The sequence below is a fragment of the Dipodomys merriami genome, unplaced genomic scaffold (genome assembly GCF_024711535.1).
Source record: "Dipodomys merriami isolate MVZ:Mamm:240054 unplaced genomic scaffold, mDipMer1.0.p SCAF_13, whole genome shotgun sequence".
NCBI lineage: Eukaryota > Metazoa > Chordata > Mammalia > Rodentia > Heteromyidae > Dipodomys > Dipodomys merriami.
Window position 1 is genome coordinate 39,541,116 of NW_027202604.1, and position 14,797 is coordinate 39,555,912.

The 14,797-nt window shown below is 54.4% G+C and overlaps 1 protein-coding gene across 1 annotated transcript; it reads left to right on the forward strand.

Annotated features, from left to right (window-relative positions):
• Positions 1-523: 523 nt before the first annotated feature.
• On the forward strand, positions 524-1,564 carry LOC138824569 (pro-thyrotropin-releasing hormone-like). Its single transcript, XM_070018420.1, has 2 exons — positions 524-728; positions 1,092-1,564. The coding sequence occupies exons 1-2, from the start codon at positions 524-526 to the stop codon at positions 1,562-1,564; spliced, it is 678 nt and encodes a 225-aa protein (XP_069874521.1).
• The last annotated feature ends 13,233 nt before the right edge of the window (positions 1,565-14,797 follow it).

The window sequence follows — 14,797 nt, forward strand, 5'->3', positions numbered from 1 at the left end:
AGGGCACCACCCGGACCCGACGGTTGGGACGGAGCGAGGCTGGGTTCTCGCTTTGGGAGCATCTCGGTGGCGGGGCTTCGCTGCGGTCCTGGGGCGCGCGCCCCCAGCTCCGGAGCCCCGGCTCTCGGGCGGGCACTCCGGGCACCCCTGAGGGGCAGAGCTCCGGAGATGCCCCCGCTGCCCGCCCCGGGGCCCGAGGTTCTGCTCTCGAAACGGGTGTTGTGTGGTTTGTTCGCTGGGGCCAGCGGCTCTGGGCCCCGTGCGCCTCGGCCGGACCCGGGTCCGTGCGCCCCAGCGGGACCCAGGCTCCCTGCGCCCCGACCCGGCCCGGACCCCGTGCGCCCCAGCGGGACCCAGGCTCCCTGCGCCCCGACCCGGACCCCGTGCGCCCCAGCGGGACCCAGGCTCCTTGCGCCCCGACCCGGACCCCGTGCGCCCCAGCGGGACCCAGGCTCCTTGCGCCCCGACCCTGCCTGGGCCCCGTGCGCCTCAGCTTTCTCTCTGCCCCACTCCAGCCGCCGCGATGCCGTGCCCTCCGCTGCTGCTCGCCCTGGCCTTGACCTTGACCCTGACCTCCGTCCCTGGAGGCCGCGCCCAGCCGGAGGCGGCCCAGGAAGAGGCGGCCCTGGAGCACCCCGGCCTGGACGCCCTTCAGCGCCAGGCGGAGCGCCTCCTCCTCCTCCGGGAAGACCTCCACCGGCTGCGGGGAGACCTGGGCGAGCTCTCAAGTGAGTGCGGGGACCGAGGGGCTCCGTCCTGGGCCCCCTGCCCGCCCTGGCCGCCGCCTCGCGGGGTGGGGCCGCGGTCGGGCCGCGGGGCCGGCTTCCCCGCCTGTGCCCATGCTGGGGGCGTCTCGGCGGGCTCGGTTCTGCGCGCTCCCGGCCGGGACCCGTGCGGCCTGGGTCAGGTGCCGTCTGAGCACCCGGGCGCCTTCTCCCTGCCCGCCTGCGGGGCCACGGCCGCTCCCCTGCCACACGGACCAGGGAGCTGGGGGAGACGGGTGCTTGTGGTCCCACGGCCGCGTCGTGGCGGGGCCGGGGCTGGAGCCGTGTGGCCGGGGCTTCCCTCACCCCCCTTCTCCCCTCCCCCAGAGTCCTTGGTCCTCCGCAGACTCGACCGGCTCTCCAAGCGTCAGCATCCAGGCAAAAGGACGGTGGCGGCCGGAGAGGGCCTGGAAGAGGCAGAGGAGGAGGCAGAAGGGGGGCCCGTGGCGCCCCACAAACGGCAGCACCCAGGCCGCCGCTCCCCCTGGCTCTCGTATGCTGTCACCAAGAGGCAGCACCCCGGCCGCAGGCTGGCGGACCCCAAGGATCCCAAGGGCCAAAGGAGCTGGGAAGAGGAGGAAGAGGAAGAAGGAGACGGGGAGGGAGCGCTGGTTCCCGAGAAACGGCAGCACCCCGGCAAGAGGGCCCTGGAAGGCCCCTGCGGGCCCCCGGGGGCCTGCCGTCCAGCAGGCCTCTTGCTGGGGCTCCTGGGTGACCTGAGCAGGGACCAAGGCGACGAGGAGCAGCAGCCGCAGCCTCCGCGGTGGGCGGCCTGGGTCCAGGAGCCCCTGGAGGAGTGAGCTCGGTTTCCCCAATTCCCGATTTCCAGTTTGGGGGGGGGCGTTGAGCCCTGTGTGGCCCTCCCTTCCACAGCCCCCCACTTGGACCCCTAAGCCTGGACCCCAGCCCTCTGTGTGATGTGCACCCACGCTCAGGCAAAGGGGGCAGATCCCAGAGCCCCCCTCCCCAGGCCCCAGCCCCTTCCCTCCCACGCCAGGGTCCTCCCATGCCTCCTAAGGGAACCCGAAAGAGGACCAGGCAAAGGCCCAAAGCGTCAACGTCCAAATCTGCTTCTATCCTGGGGAGTGCCCTCCCCTCTCTGGGCCTCCTGTGGCTCTGCTGGGTTTGGGGCAGGGGACACAGCCACTGGAAACTTAGAGAATACATGTAAGTGTCAGACATGGCCCTGGAGGTCAGGCTTGTAGACAACCCCACCAGCACGTCATCCCCTTTGTCCACAGTGTCGTGCTAATGATAATAAACTCGCATCTCCAGGCTCTGTGGTTGCTTTCTCTTCTATATCCAGAGGGTGTTCATTTATTGGTTGATTTTGCACTACCAGCCATGGAACACAGGCCCTTGCACACTCGCTGCAAGCTCCCTGCTACCTAACCCCGCCTCATTCAGAGGGTTATTACAACAGGACAGGCTAGAGCTTCCCAGCACCCAGCTTTGCTGTGGTGGCACCCGCACCTTGGGGATGGAAGGTTCCCACTCCTGTCTCCACTCCCAGCAACTTGGGAGGTAGAGAAGGTTCCGGAGCCCAGTTTGACCCCTGGGGAAACTAAAGTTTGGAGAAGGGCTTGTTCAAAGACTCAGCTGGCCGGGGACTTGGACAGGGCAGGATCCTGCCTTGAGTCTGCCTGATTTTAGAGGGAGCAGAGGAATCCTGCCCTCGCTCAAGTCTGCAATCTTCTTCCGGGGCAACTTGTGTCCATGTAAGCCCACTACTAGAGAGAAATGAAGAGGGCAGCGGACCAGGCTGCAGCAGGAGGTGGATTAGGTGCAGGACCGGAGTGGTAGTGGGGAGTCTGGGAACCAAAGAGGTGACTGGAAGAGTTAAGTCCAGAATTTTAAAGAAACCTGTCGACAAGCAACAACACGAATAAATAACAGCAAAACATTCAGAACATGTACTATGTGTCAGCCATTGCCCTAAACACTGTCTACTTTTAACTCAATAATTCTTGGTGTTGCTAGCAGTGTGTTCATTGAGTAATGTTTAGCATGGCAGGAGGCCCTGGGCTCCATCCAAGCACTGCACACAGAAACACTTTAGTGTGTGGTAGTGGACACTTGTAGCCCCAGCTGTTCAGGAAGTGATTACTTGAAGCCAAGAATTGAGCCAACCTGGGTACCATAGCAAGATGCTGCCTCAAAAGAAAGCAAGAAGAAGGGAGGGAGGAAGGAAGAAAGGGAGGGGGAAAAAAGAAAAGAAAAAAAGTACCTATGTCCTGTTTACGATTCAGTGATATTTGTATGCATGTGTGTGCACGCGCGTACGCATGTACATGCTCGCACATGCGCACACACACAACTCAGCCTTGTGCTCTTGCTTGGCCTTTTTGCTCAAGGCTGGTGCTCTACCACTTGAGCCACTGCTCCACTTTTGGCTTTTTCTGGTTAATTAGAGATAAGAGTCTCACTGACTTTCCTTCCCTAACTGGCTCCAAGTCATGATCTTCAGGTCTCAGCCTCTAAGTAGCTAAGATTACTGGTGTGAACCACTGGCACCTGGCTTAAGGAAATTTTTTCTCAAGTCACTTTGCCAAGTGGTACAGCTGTCAGTTATAAAACATTAATAGTCCCAATGAAATCTTGATTTTTCTCCTTCCTGATTGGAAACAAGAAAACACTTCCCCAGCAGGTGGCCTCTGGAAGCCCCCAGGTCTTCAAGCTTAGCACCTTTACAAGCACTAGATTCTGAGTGATATGCAAATCATTCAAGGGGCATTAGCCAATCGGCACATGCATCCTGACCAATCAGAACAGTAAGATTCTGGCTTCAGATACCTGTGAGCCCCACCCCCACCCCCGCCCTGCCCAGTGCCAGGAGAGCAGTGCCATCCAGCCCTGCAGTTTACCATTCCCAATAAGGTTCCCAAGTTCGGTGCTGAACCCTGCTAATGTGCCAGGATGTCTCTTACTCTTCCTTGGCTGTCACTTTAGACAGCCCCCAGCCAACTCCTTCTTCCCAGACTACACAGTTTGTAATTACATCTGTCTAAAGCTGTGTCTCCCCACCACCAGTGGGACTGGAGTGCAAATGATTTGCTTAGAGGCTGAGCCCAGGAAGCACCAACTTGGTGATTCTGGGAATGGAAGGAAGGAAAGCAAAGCGTTCTCACTGAACTGGTTGTCTTGATGGGCAACTGGGGTGGGGGGGTCTGTCTTGTTAGGGGTCCTTGGGAGAATATAGAACGACAGACCGGTCCCTTCTGTTATTAGGTAAGGGAGGTTGGAGATGTGTCTTCGAGCCTGAGGCCCCACCCAGGGATACAAACTCCATCACTTCCAGCGGCCCTGAGAGCCTGCCTTGAGGATGGTGCCCAGGGTGAGTCCTGAGGGGATGGAGTGAGGTCCCACAGTGTCTGTGTCATGTGTCACGCATGGCTCCTCCTCCTCAAACTCTGGTATTGGCCAGCACCCAGGGTGGGGCAGCCATGGTGCTACCTACCATACTAGGATTGCCACAAAGGCCAGGGGAAGAAAAGTGGAATTGGGATTTGAGACCAGAGCTGTCCAACTCTGGACACCACAGGGAGCTGCAGGGGAAAACCCTGAATATTTGCACCAAGCATGGGGTGCTATGCAGTTACTAGAGATCTGGGAGCCTGCCCAAAGGATGGCCACAGAACTGAGAACTTAGGCTGCAAACAACGTAACATCTGCCCAATATCTGCACCCGTGGCCCTCTGCAGGCTGCTAGTTTTCACCTGTACACTGTGCCATTAAGAAGTCCTTGTGAAAGTCAGGCACCGGCAGCTCATGCCTGTAATCCTAACTACCCAGAAAGCTGAGATCTGCAGTTGTAGACCAGTCCAAGCAGAAAAGTTCCCTACATTTTCTCTCCAATCAACCAAAAAGAAGCAGGGCTTACCCCAAGGCCCACCCTAGCTCTGTTACACCCCCAAGTCCAGTAGTTTTGTGTGTGTGTGTGTTGTTGGTTTTAGTTGTGGGGCTTGAACTCAGGGTCCGAGTGCTGTCCCTGAGCTTTTTCGCTCAAGGCTAGTACTCTAACACTTTGAGCCACAGCACCACTTCTGGTTTTCTGGTGGCTAGTTGGTGATAAGAGTCTCATGGATTTTCCTGCCTGGGCTGGCTTTTGAATCACGATCCTCAGATCTCAGCCTCCTGAGTAGCTAGGATGACAATCGTGAGCCTCGGGCATCTGGCCATTGGTCTTTTATCTCCACTTTCTGCCTGTTGCTTGGGTAGCTGCAAAATGTTGGATAATGAATGCTTCAATGAGCAGCGGCCTCTCCCATCCCGGGAAGCTGCCTGTCCCGCTTTGCTGTGAACCACTGGCTGTCACAACTTCATCTGATCTGTTCTATAATTAATTCTTTTGGTAAACCTTACTTTAATTAAGTGCAATCAGAGACTAGTTTGCTGAGAGACTCAGTTCCTGCTCAGGGCCTCTTGGGTAGCTGGCGAACATGTGTGAGTTCTTACCTAAGGATGTCAGCAATTAGAGCCCATTTCAAATGCCAGGGTATGAGCTGACTGGCTCGGGGAACATCAATTAGCTCGGTGGCTAAATCGTGCTCACAGTTACATGTTACCAAGGGGACCCGTGGCCAGTGCCAGGATTTAAGTGGCGGGGTGGCCTTTGGGGATCATCTTTCCTGAATTGCAGCCACATTCTGGGCCTGGTAATTATTGGCAGGCTGATGAGGTCTCGTCTGGAGAATGACTTCCTCGTCACCAGCTGTTGGGGGAACCAGCCTTCCCGTCAAGACGCAGGTACACCCCATCCGGCTCTGACGCTCTGGAGCCTGGCATGCACATGGACATGGCTCTTTGGGGTGTGTGGCTGGCAGGGGAGATGGCACAGCTCACACGTGGAACATGAACTGAGTCTTTCTGGGGAGGGGGCTCTGGGTCTCTTGGATGTCGTGGGGGACATGGAACCCCAGGCCTTTCTTGGAGAGGTGAAGCTGAGCTCTGAGAAGATGCTGGCCCAGGAGAATGGGGAGCTCATACCTAGCGTCGAGCATTGGGATAAGACCAGGCATGCACAGCACGATGAGGTATCAATCAACGACAGACAGGCTGCATCCACAACGGTGGTACTGGAGGGGTACATTCCGGGGGACTGGGTTGAGGGCAGCTGGACATAGAGTTCTTTCTTAGGTGTTCTGTTCTATTTGAAACTGAAAGGCTCTAAGCAACATGGAATATATTGGCTCATGTACCCTGAAAAGTCAGGCTATAGGTATGGGTGGATCGAGGTTTCCAACTAAAGTCACCATTCTCTGGCCATGAGGAATGGAGGGTCAGTCAGGAGTCTGAGTGGCCTTCCCGGTGGGGCCGGGCCTCTGTCTGCAGAGAGCTGCAGGAATCTGCTCAGGAATCTGCTGCCTTCTGGGGATCGCTCCAGTCTCTTCACCGAGGCAGGCGCCCAGCCCGGCGGCCCTCCCTCGCCGCGGCCCTCCCTGCCTCCTCCTGCAAGACAGTTTTCCCAATTTGCAGGTGGAGAAGCTGAGGCTCGGGGCGGGCAGCCACCGTGAGATGACTCACCCCTCGGTCTTCTCAACCTCTGGAGTTCACCTTCCAAGAGCTTCTACTGCCATGTCAACAAAGGAACTCACCCATCACGGCCCACAAAGCGGATCCTGAAGGAATGAAGGACCACGCCGTTTCTCTCCACGTGGCTCAAGGTGAGGGTAATGTCTTTCCTGGGAAGGGTCTGGGGGACGTGGGACTGGCTGTCGGCAGTGTCTCTCCCCAGTGTGGTTCTCCACGCCTCTGCGTGTGCTCCTTGCCCCGTCCTAGGAGATTTCTGGTTGGAGCTGGCTGTCCTAGCACACATCCTCAAAGAACGACCAAGATAGTTTAAGCATTTCAGGAAAATGTGCCTTTAAGTGAGGCATGAAGATAGAGAAACGGGAAGAAAACACGACCCGGGAGGAAACAGAGCTAGTTCCAAAGGCAAACATGGATGTTTCAAAAGAAAAAAATCCTGCTAACTGATGTCCTCAGAGAGAGAAGATAAAACACAGCAACCATAAACCCAGTAAGAGAGGACAGAGAAACAGGCTGGATCAGCAGCAAGAAAACAGCAACAATAACAAAATCTTAGTGGTGACCCCGGCTGGCCAAGCATCCAGAGAGGCACAGTTCATCTTTTCCCTTCCACCCTCTGGCCTTACACAAGACGAAAGGCCATTTTCCTTCTTTCTCTCCTGGTCTGTCGCTCCTGATGTTTCCCCCACAGTTTTCTCTCATTGCCAAACATCCTTCCTCTTGGCTGCATGGGTGATCTGTTCAAAAGATAGAGCTCAGTGGCAAAGCACTTACCTAGCAAGTACAACGTCCTGGGTTCAATCCCCAGTACCAAAAGTGAAAGCCCCCCTCCAAAAAAAACCCCAAAATACAAAACATAGACTTGACACTGGGTATGGTGACACATGTCTGTAATCCCGCCTACTTAGGAGGATAGGTAAGGAAGATGGCGGTCCAGAGAAAAACAAGAAGGCCCTATCTGAAAAATAACTAAAGCAAAATGGCTGGGGGTATGGATCAAGTGGTAAAACATCTCCCTAACAAGTGCAAGTCCCTGAGTTCCAGCCCCAGAACTGACACCATAGCAAGTAAATAAGTAAATTCCCAAAGGAGCCTATGACTCAAAGGCCAAGAGCCACAGGATGTCGCTGCATGATTCTGCATGAGGGTGCGAGTCCACCCAGCGCGAGTGGGACCTGGGTTCAGACAAAGCCTGGAAAGGTCATCGAGAGCAGCAGGCAGAGCTTGGTGAGCCGGTGACTCAACGCTGTCATCCTAGCTACTCAGGAGGCTGAGATTTGAGGATCACGGTTTAAAGCCAGCTCAGGCAGGAAAAGTCCATGAGAGCTTTATCCCCAATTAACCACCACAAAGCCTGACGTGGAACTGTGGCTCAAGTTGAGGAAGGGCTAACCCAGCCCTCTCGAACCCTGTGCTGGAGCTAGGGCTTCGCATTTGAGTGCATTGTCCCTCCGTGGCCAGGCGGCCCTGCCCCCGCAGTCCCTTCCCCTCCCGCAGTCCCCACCACTGCCCACTGGAGCCCTGGTGACTTCCTGCTAATGGAGCTGTGACAGAAGAGAGTTCTCCTGGCCCCAGCCGCTTCCCTCCCGCTTCCAGCAGACATGGGGCCAATTTCAAATCACAACTCACTTTTATTGGCAAAGAAGGAGCTTGGACACCCTTCTCATTTATTTCTCATCAGCCGCACTGCGTGCCAGTCCTGCCGGCTGGAGCCTGCTGGGCTGGGGAATCGAACTCCGGTCACCTGCCTCTTCAGAGAGCTGCTGTAAATTTCCTGGGGCTCTCCTTAGACACACTAAATGTTGTCTGGAAAAATCCATCTTTCCCTTCTTCTGTTGCCCACTACCCCACCGGCACTCAGGATGCATGAAAGCCCCTGCCCCCTCACATGATCTCCAGACAGTTTTTCCTCGCATCAGTAGAGTCCGCTTTCTAGCGGGGCGCCTGTGGCTCACACCTGTAACCCTGGTTACCCAGGAGGCTGAGAGCTGAGGACACAGTTCGAAGCCAAGCCCAAACAAAAAGTCCACACGACACTTCTCTCCAATTAACCACCAAGCAGTTGGCTGTGTGTGTGTGTGTGTGTGTGTGTGTGTGTGTGTGTGTGTGTGTGTGTGTGTGTGTTTGTGTGTGTGTGTGAGAGAGAGAGAGAGAGAGAGCAAAAGCTTCTGGTCGGTGCCAGGCCCCCAGTGGACCGCACTTACCTGTCCCCATTCCCCACTGCAAAACACACCATTCTTCACTTGGCTGCTGCCTGCCTTCCTGCCTTTCTTCCTGCCTGCCTTCCTGCCTGCCTTGCCTTCCTGCCTTCCTTCATTCCTTCCTTCCTCCCTTCCTACCTTCCTTCTATCCTTCCTTCCTTCCTTCCTGCCTGCCTGCCTGCCTGCCTGCCTTCCTGCCTTCCTGCCTGCCTGCCTGCCTTCCTTCCTGCCTTTCCTTCTTTTTTTTTTTTTTGGTCGGCTGTGGGGCTCGAACTCTGGGCCTGGGCACTGTCTCTCAGCTCTTCAGCTCAAGGTGAGCGCTCTACCACTTGAGCTACAGCACCACTTCCAGTTTTCTGGTGGTTTATTGGAGATAGGAGTCTCACGGTCTCCTCAGATCTCAGCCTCCTGAGTAGCTAGGATTACAGGCGTGAGCCACCAGCGCCCGGCTATCCTTCCTGCCTTTCTTCCTGCCTTCCTACCTGCCTTCTTTGCTTTCTTCCAGCATGCAAGGCTGGCACTCCATCACTTGAGCCACAGCTCCACTTCTGGCTTCTTGCTGTTTAATTGGAGAGAAGCATCTAATGGAACTTCCTGCTGGACTGACTGTCTTTGAGTCTCAGCCTCCTGGATAGTTAGAACTACAGGTGTGACTGGCTCCCAGCTTCTTTCTTTCTTTTATTCTCTCCCCCAACCTGCGCTCGTGCTAGCTAAGGAAGCATTCTACAACAAAGCTACAACCCCAGTCTTTTTTTTTTAATTCTTTTAAAACTCCTTAAGCTTATCACCATTTTAAAATCTCTGATTTACACACATAATAAATTAATACAGTATCACATTCAAATTTACATCATACACAGCTATCTAGAGCCAAAATTGGTCTCCTTGTATAACTTGCTGGCCCTCATCCTCCCGGTGAAGCTGACAGTTCAGCCAAGGCAGAATGGATGTGTGGGTGTTTCCTCCAGGAAGGGCGAGCCCAGGACAAGAGCCACAAAGACTGATTTCAAGGCATTAGAAATGCAGGCGCTGCACTGGGTGCAGCACTTGGGGAGGCAGGGATCAGAAGGATGGCGTCTTAAGGCCAGCCTAGGCAAAAAGTTCTCCATATTCATCTTAACCAATAAAAACTGGGTGTGGTGGCATGCGCCCGTCATTCCAGCTTCATGGACAGCATAATAGGAGGATTGTGGTCCAGGCTGGCCTAACATAAGCATGAGACCCTATCTGAAAAACGACTAAAAATAAAAGGGGCTGGGAGTATGGCTCAAGTGGTAGACTACCTGCCTAGCCAGCGCAAGGCCTTGAGTTCAAGCCCCCAATGCAATCAGTCCATCAACCAATAGATAAATAAGTAAGTAAACAAATAAATGAATAGAGGAGTAGCTTAAAAAGGCAGGATTAATCAGAAGTGCTGGCCAAAAGAATGCACTGTGCTGGCCAACAGAGCGGGTCTTTTTTTTTTTTTGGTCAGTCATGGGGCTTGAGCTCTGAGCCTGAGCGCTGTCCCTGCGCTCTTCAGCTCTACCGCTTGAGCCACAGCACCACTTCCAGTTTTCTAGTGGTTTCTTGGAGATAAGAATCTCACGGGGCTGGGAAGGTGGCTCAGTGGTAGAGCACTTGCCTTGCATGCATGAGGCCCTGGGTTCGATTCCTCAGCACCACATAAGCAAAAAGAAAAAAGCCAGAAGTGGCACTGTGGCTCAAGTGGTAGAGCGCTAGCCTTGAGCTGAAGAGCTGAGGGACAGCGCCCAGGCCCAGAGTTCAGGCCCCACGACCGGACCCCCCCCCCCAAAAAAAAAAAAAAAAGAATCTCACAGACTTTCCTGCCTGGGCTGGCTTTGAACCACGATCCTCAGATCTCAGCCTCCTGAGTAGCTAGGATTACAGGTGTGAGCCACTGGCGCCTGGCCAGAGAGGGTCTTCTACTTTCTGGGCAGCAGGGACACTGCCTCTCCTGCCTCAGCCTCTCTTCCCAGGGCTCCGGTAGCCACCATGAGGCTTCTGGAACAACAGGCAGATCTCTGTCACCGCGTGTTACCACTCACTGAGGTGTGGCCTTGCACACCTTGCGTGTTGTACACCCACAGATTGTCTATCTGTTGTATTTATTGTCCCAAGCCATGGTCTGGACCAGGACCTCCAGCATACTAGGCAGGCGCTCTACCAACTGAGCCACACTGCCAGCCTTTTGGTTTTTATTTTGTTTGCTACCTTTTGCCTGAGCTGGCCTCAAACTCATGCTCCTTCTACCTTGCCTCCCAAGTAACTGGGATTATATGCATGCGCCACTACACCTGGCTGACCCAAAATGTTCTAAAAACACCCACAGCTTGGTATTCTCCTTGTTTTTTCATCCTTTGGCAGTCATGTCTGGATACATTGCCCATTTCCAGGACTTTCTGAGGGCGGACAATGTTGTCGTGGTGGACAGTCTTGCTCATCTGTGGGTACTCTAGAGTTTTTGTAGAACTGAGAGTTTTTGTAGAAGTGGAATTACTAGGACCAAGAGGCTGGAGGATGGGAGGCAGGTCACAAGCCAAGGAATGCAGGCGGCCTCTGGAGGCAAAAAAGGCAAGGAAACAAACTCTCCCGAGTCTCCAGGAAGACCAGTTTGGGCCACCTCAGAACCTCAGGAAAGAGCTGCTTGGGAAAGCTGGATGGAAAGGCTGAGGGGGCAGAGCCCTTCTGGGGCTAGGGGAAGGGAGGAGAAGAGAGGGTATGCGCAGCGCCCCCGCTGCCAGACCCTTCCAGGGTCTATCTCTGCTAAGTGCAGGGGGCAGCCCGCTTATTATGTAAGCCCCGCTCCAAGATTCTTATTAACATTTAACAAGTGGATGCTATTTAAGGCAGGCAGCTAGGAGACATGTGGGAGGCCACTAGGTCTGGCACATGGGCGCAGGGTGCAGGCAGAAGATGATGCCCCAATATTCAGTCCTCAAAGAGCCACCCAGGCCCACACAGAAATAGAGGCTGCAAAAGTGGTGGCCAGACAGCATGGGGGCGTGGAGGAGGCTCTAATTAAAGTGCTTAATGCACTTGGTGAGGTTTCTATTTTTCTCCCAGCTGAAGTCTTACCCAACCCCAATCACAGTCTTCTGCTCATCGGTTCCAGCAAATAACCCCAGGGCCGGCCCCTGTGTGGGCACCAGCAACAGAAATGACAAATCTGCTGGATAATCATAAATAACAGGAGGAACTGCTCACGTTTATTGAGTGCTTGTTATGTGACAGACACTGTTTTGGCTTTTTTTTTTTTTTTCCGGTCATAGGGTGGGATTTCTGGGCCTGGGCACTGTCCCTAAGCTCTTCAGCTCAAGGCTAGTACTCTACCACTTGAGCCACAGCGCCACTCCTGGCTTTTACTGCTTATGTGGTGCTGAGGAATCAAACCCAGGGCCTCATGCATGCAAGGCAAGTGCTCTACCACTAAGCCACCTTCCCAGCCCCAACTCTTCATCTTCACTGCCGTCTCTGAGGAGGAGCCTCATATATAGGAATAGATGGCTAAATAGATAGATAGATTAAATAGATAGATAGATAGATGGATAGGTAGGTAGGTAGATGGATAACTTTGTCATTGGAAAAAGAAAAGGATGAAATACCATTGTTTGCAATCATTCCCAGAAAGAGGTGGATCTCTGTCTCCATGTTTGAAGTAGGCTGGTGCTATGACATACATTGGCCCACAGAAAGCAGTGGGAGTGGAGCCGGGCGCTGGTGGCTCACGCCTGTCATCCTAGCTACTCAGGAGGCTGAGATCTGAGGATCGCCGTTCAAAGCCAGCCCAGGCAAGAAAGTCCGTGAGACTCTTATCTCCAAGAAACCACTAGAAAACTAGAAGTGGCACTGTGGCTCACTCAGTAGAACGCTTGCCATGAACTGAAGAGCGCAAGGACAGCGCCCAAGCCCAGAGTTCAAGCCCCATGACTGACAAAAAAAAAAAAAAAAAAAAAAGCAGCGGAAGTGCCAATGTGACAGCTCAGCCCTAAGGACTCTAGGGACCTCGGCACCTTGGCTCGCTATGCTCTTGTGCACAAGCTTGGGTCAGCCCGCTGGACAAGGAGGCCACACGAAGGGAAGTTCTTCTGTCACACCTGGGGCCTTGGACGGTGCAAGGTCCACTGAGACCGCAGACTGCAGGGAAGAGGGGCCTGTCACGGACTCCGACTCAGGGGGATCCTGTTGGGTGCAGAGCATGGGGCACGGGGGAGGGGCAGGGAGAAGACAGGTGGGAGAGCTGGGAGGGTGGTGGCAGCCAGAGGGTGAGCCTGGCTAGAGCCATGACCAAGCAAAAGTGGGCAGGACTTGCTGATGGGTCGGATGTGGGGTCGTGGGTCTAGCAGGATTAGGGATCCTGTAGGGAAACCGATGCTGAATGGCCGGGCTGGACCAGAATGGGGACCTCCGAGTCCCCTGCCAGCAGCTCAGCTAAGCGCTAGGAGCAGAAGGACTTACCTAAGGCCAACAGTGCAGAGTGGGGGGGGGGGAAGACTGGGGCTCCTATCCTAGGCTGAAGAGCCCCCACATCCTCTGCTGGACACAGGAGGGTGACCGGAAAGGCAAGAGTGTGAGATGAACCCTCAGAACCCCATTGGTTTTTGAAACCTGGTGAGGCTGCGCCCCCTGGTGGCTAGTGTGGTTAGTCACAGCCTGCTCACCCTGGACACAACCCACAAGCCAGGACAAAACCGTGGGACACCCCAACTCCCATCTGGGGAAGTTTTGTCTCTGGCTCTGAGCTGCAGCCAACAACTCCCCAGGCAGGAAGCTGTTGGGCCTGCCAGGTGTGTTCCCCGGCCCGGCCCATTCTGGGGAGGGATTCTAACTGCTCATCTAACACGCTTACAGAGAGGAAGAGGTTCTGGAAGAGGGAGTGACCTGGGGGCCTCTTCCACTTCTTCTTTTTGCTGATCTTCTCAATCTCCTCCCGCTTTTCTTTTCCTTACATTTTTTTCTTTTGCTTTAGGTATCTTTGAGGGAAAAAAAAGCACATGGAAGAAAACAAGTCAAAACATAAGAGAGCACACACTACACCCAGGAACCCTCCCTCTCCCTCCTCCCCCTCCTCCTCCTTGCGGCTGCCTCCTCTGGCAGTCACTCTTATAATTAGTGTTTCCTCCAACGCATCCTCTCAACTGGCAGTAGCTCACCCACCTCTAGTATGTGGCAAGCACACTTGGAGTTTTCCACCTGGCATTTCTCCTCAGCCTCGCAGCTAGAGTCACAGTCACATCCTGTCCCCCACCCCCTCTCACAACTTCCCCTGCTCGGAGTCCCCCTCCTTGAGAGCAAAGGTCAGAATCTTCACAATAGCACAACCTGACCTCTCCAACTCCGGGACTTGGTTTCCTGTGACTCTCTTGCCCCACAGTCCTCCTTGCTTTTCTTATTATGGGACAACACAAAGCAGAATACTGGTCATTTCAACCAGGTGTGCAATTCAGTGGCATTGAATCCACTGACGGTTGTGAACCAGCTGCTATCCATGCCCCAACTTTTTTCATCCTCCTCCATATAAACAGTAGATAAACAGTGACCCCCCCAGCTTGATAGACAGCCCTATTTGTTTATTGTGCCTATGACTCTGAGTAGGCTAGATGTCATACACTACCCATCCTTCTGCTTCTGAACTATTTGAGTGAGCACAAGGACAGCAAATCATGCCACATTCCCTCCCTTTTGGTGGCTGAAAAATATTTCACGGGATGTACAGTGGCACCAGCATTGTGTGCATCCATTTGCCCATGGGTGGATTTCGGCTACTGTGAATGGTGCTGCCTTGACTCTGGTGTCAGCCTCCTCGGGGTTCTACTTGTCCTGTGCACGTCCACCTGGAGGACTTCACACTGGCTGCGCCTGCTGCCTCGAAGGCTCTGTCCCAAGAGGTGCACATGGCACAGGCCTCAGTTCCGCCAGGTCTCTGCTTGTCTGTTGGCTGCTCGGTGAGACCCACCCCGACCATCCTTAAACCACACCACCCGGGCCTTCCTGCTGCCTCGATTCTCTTTTGGCTTTTTTTGATGGCACTTTTGAATGTTCCAAGCTACTTGTTTAGCACCTTTGTTGTTTAGTGTCTGCCTGGGAAAAATGTCAGCACAATGAAGACAAGAACCTCTGCTGTATTTATCTCAGGCACCCAGATGTTCAATGTATCATTTGTTAAATAAACTTAAGGCTAAAAGCCTTGGGAAATGGCTAAAAGTGTACACACACACACATCTATTTTTTGTGGTGCTACAGATGGAACTCAGGCCCTCACGTAGGTGAGGCAAGCTCTCTGCCACCGAGTTGGACTCTGAG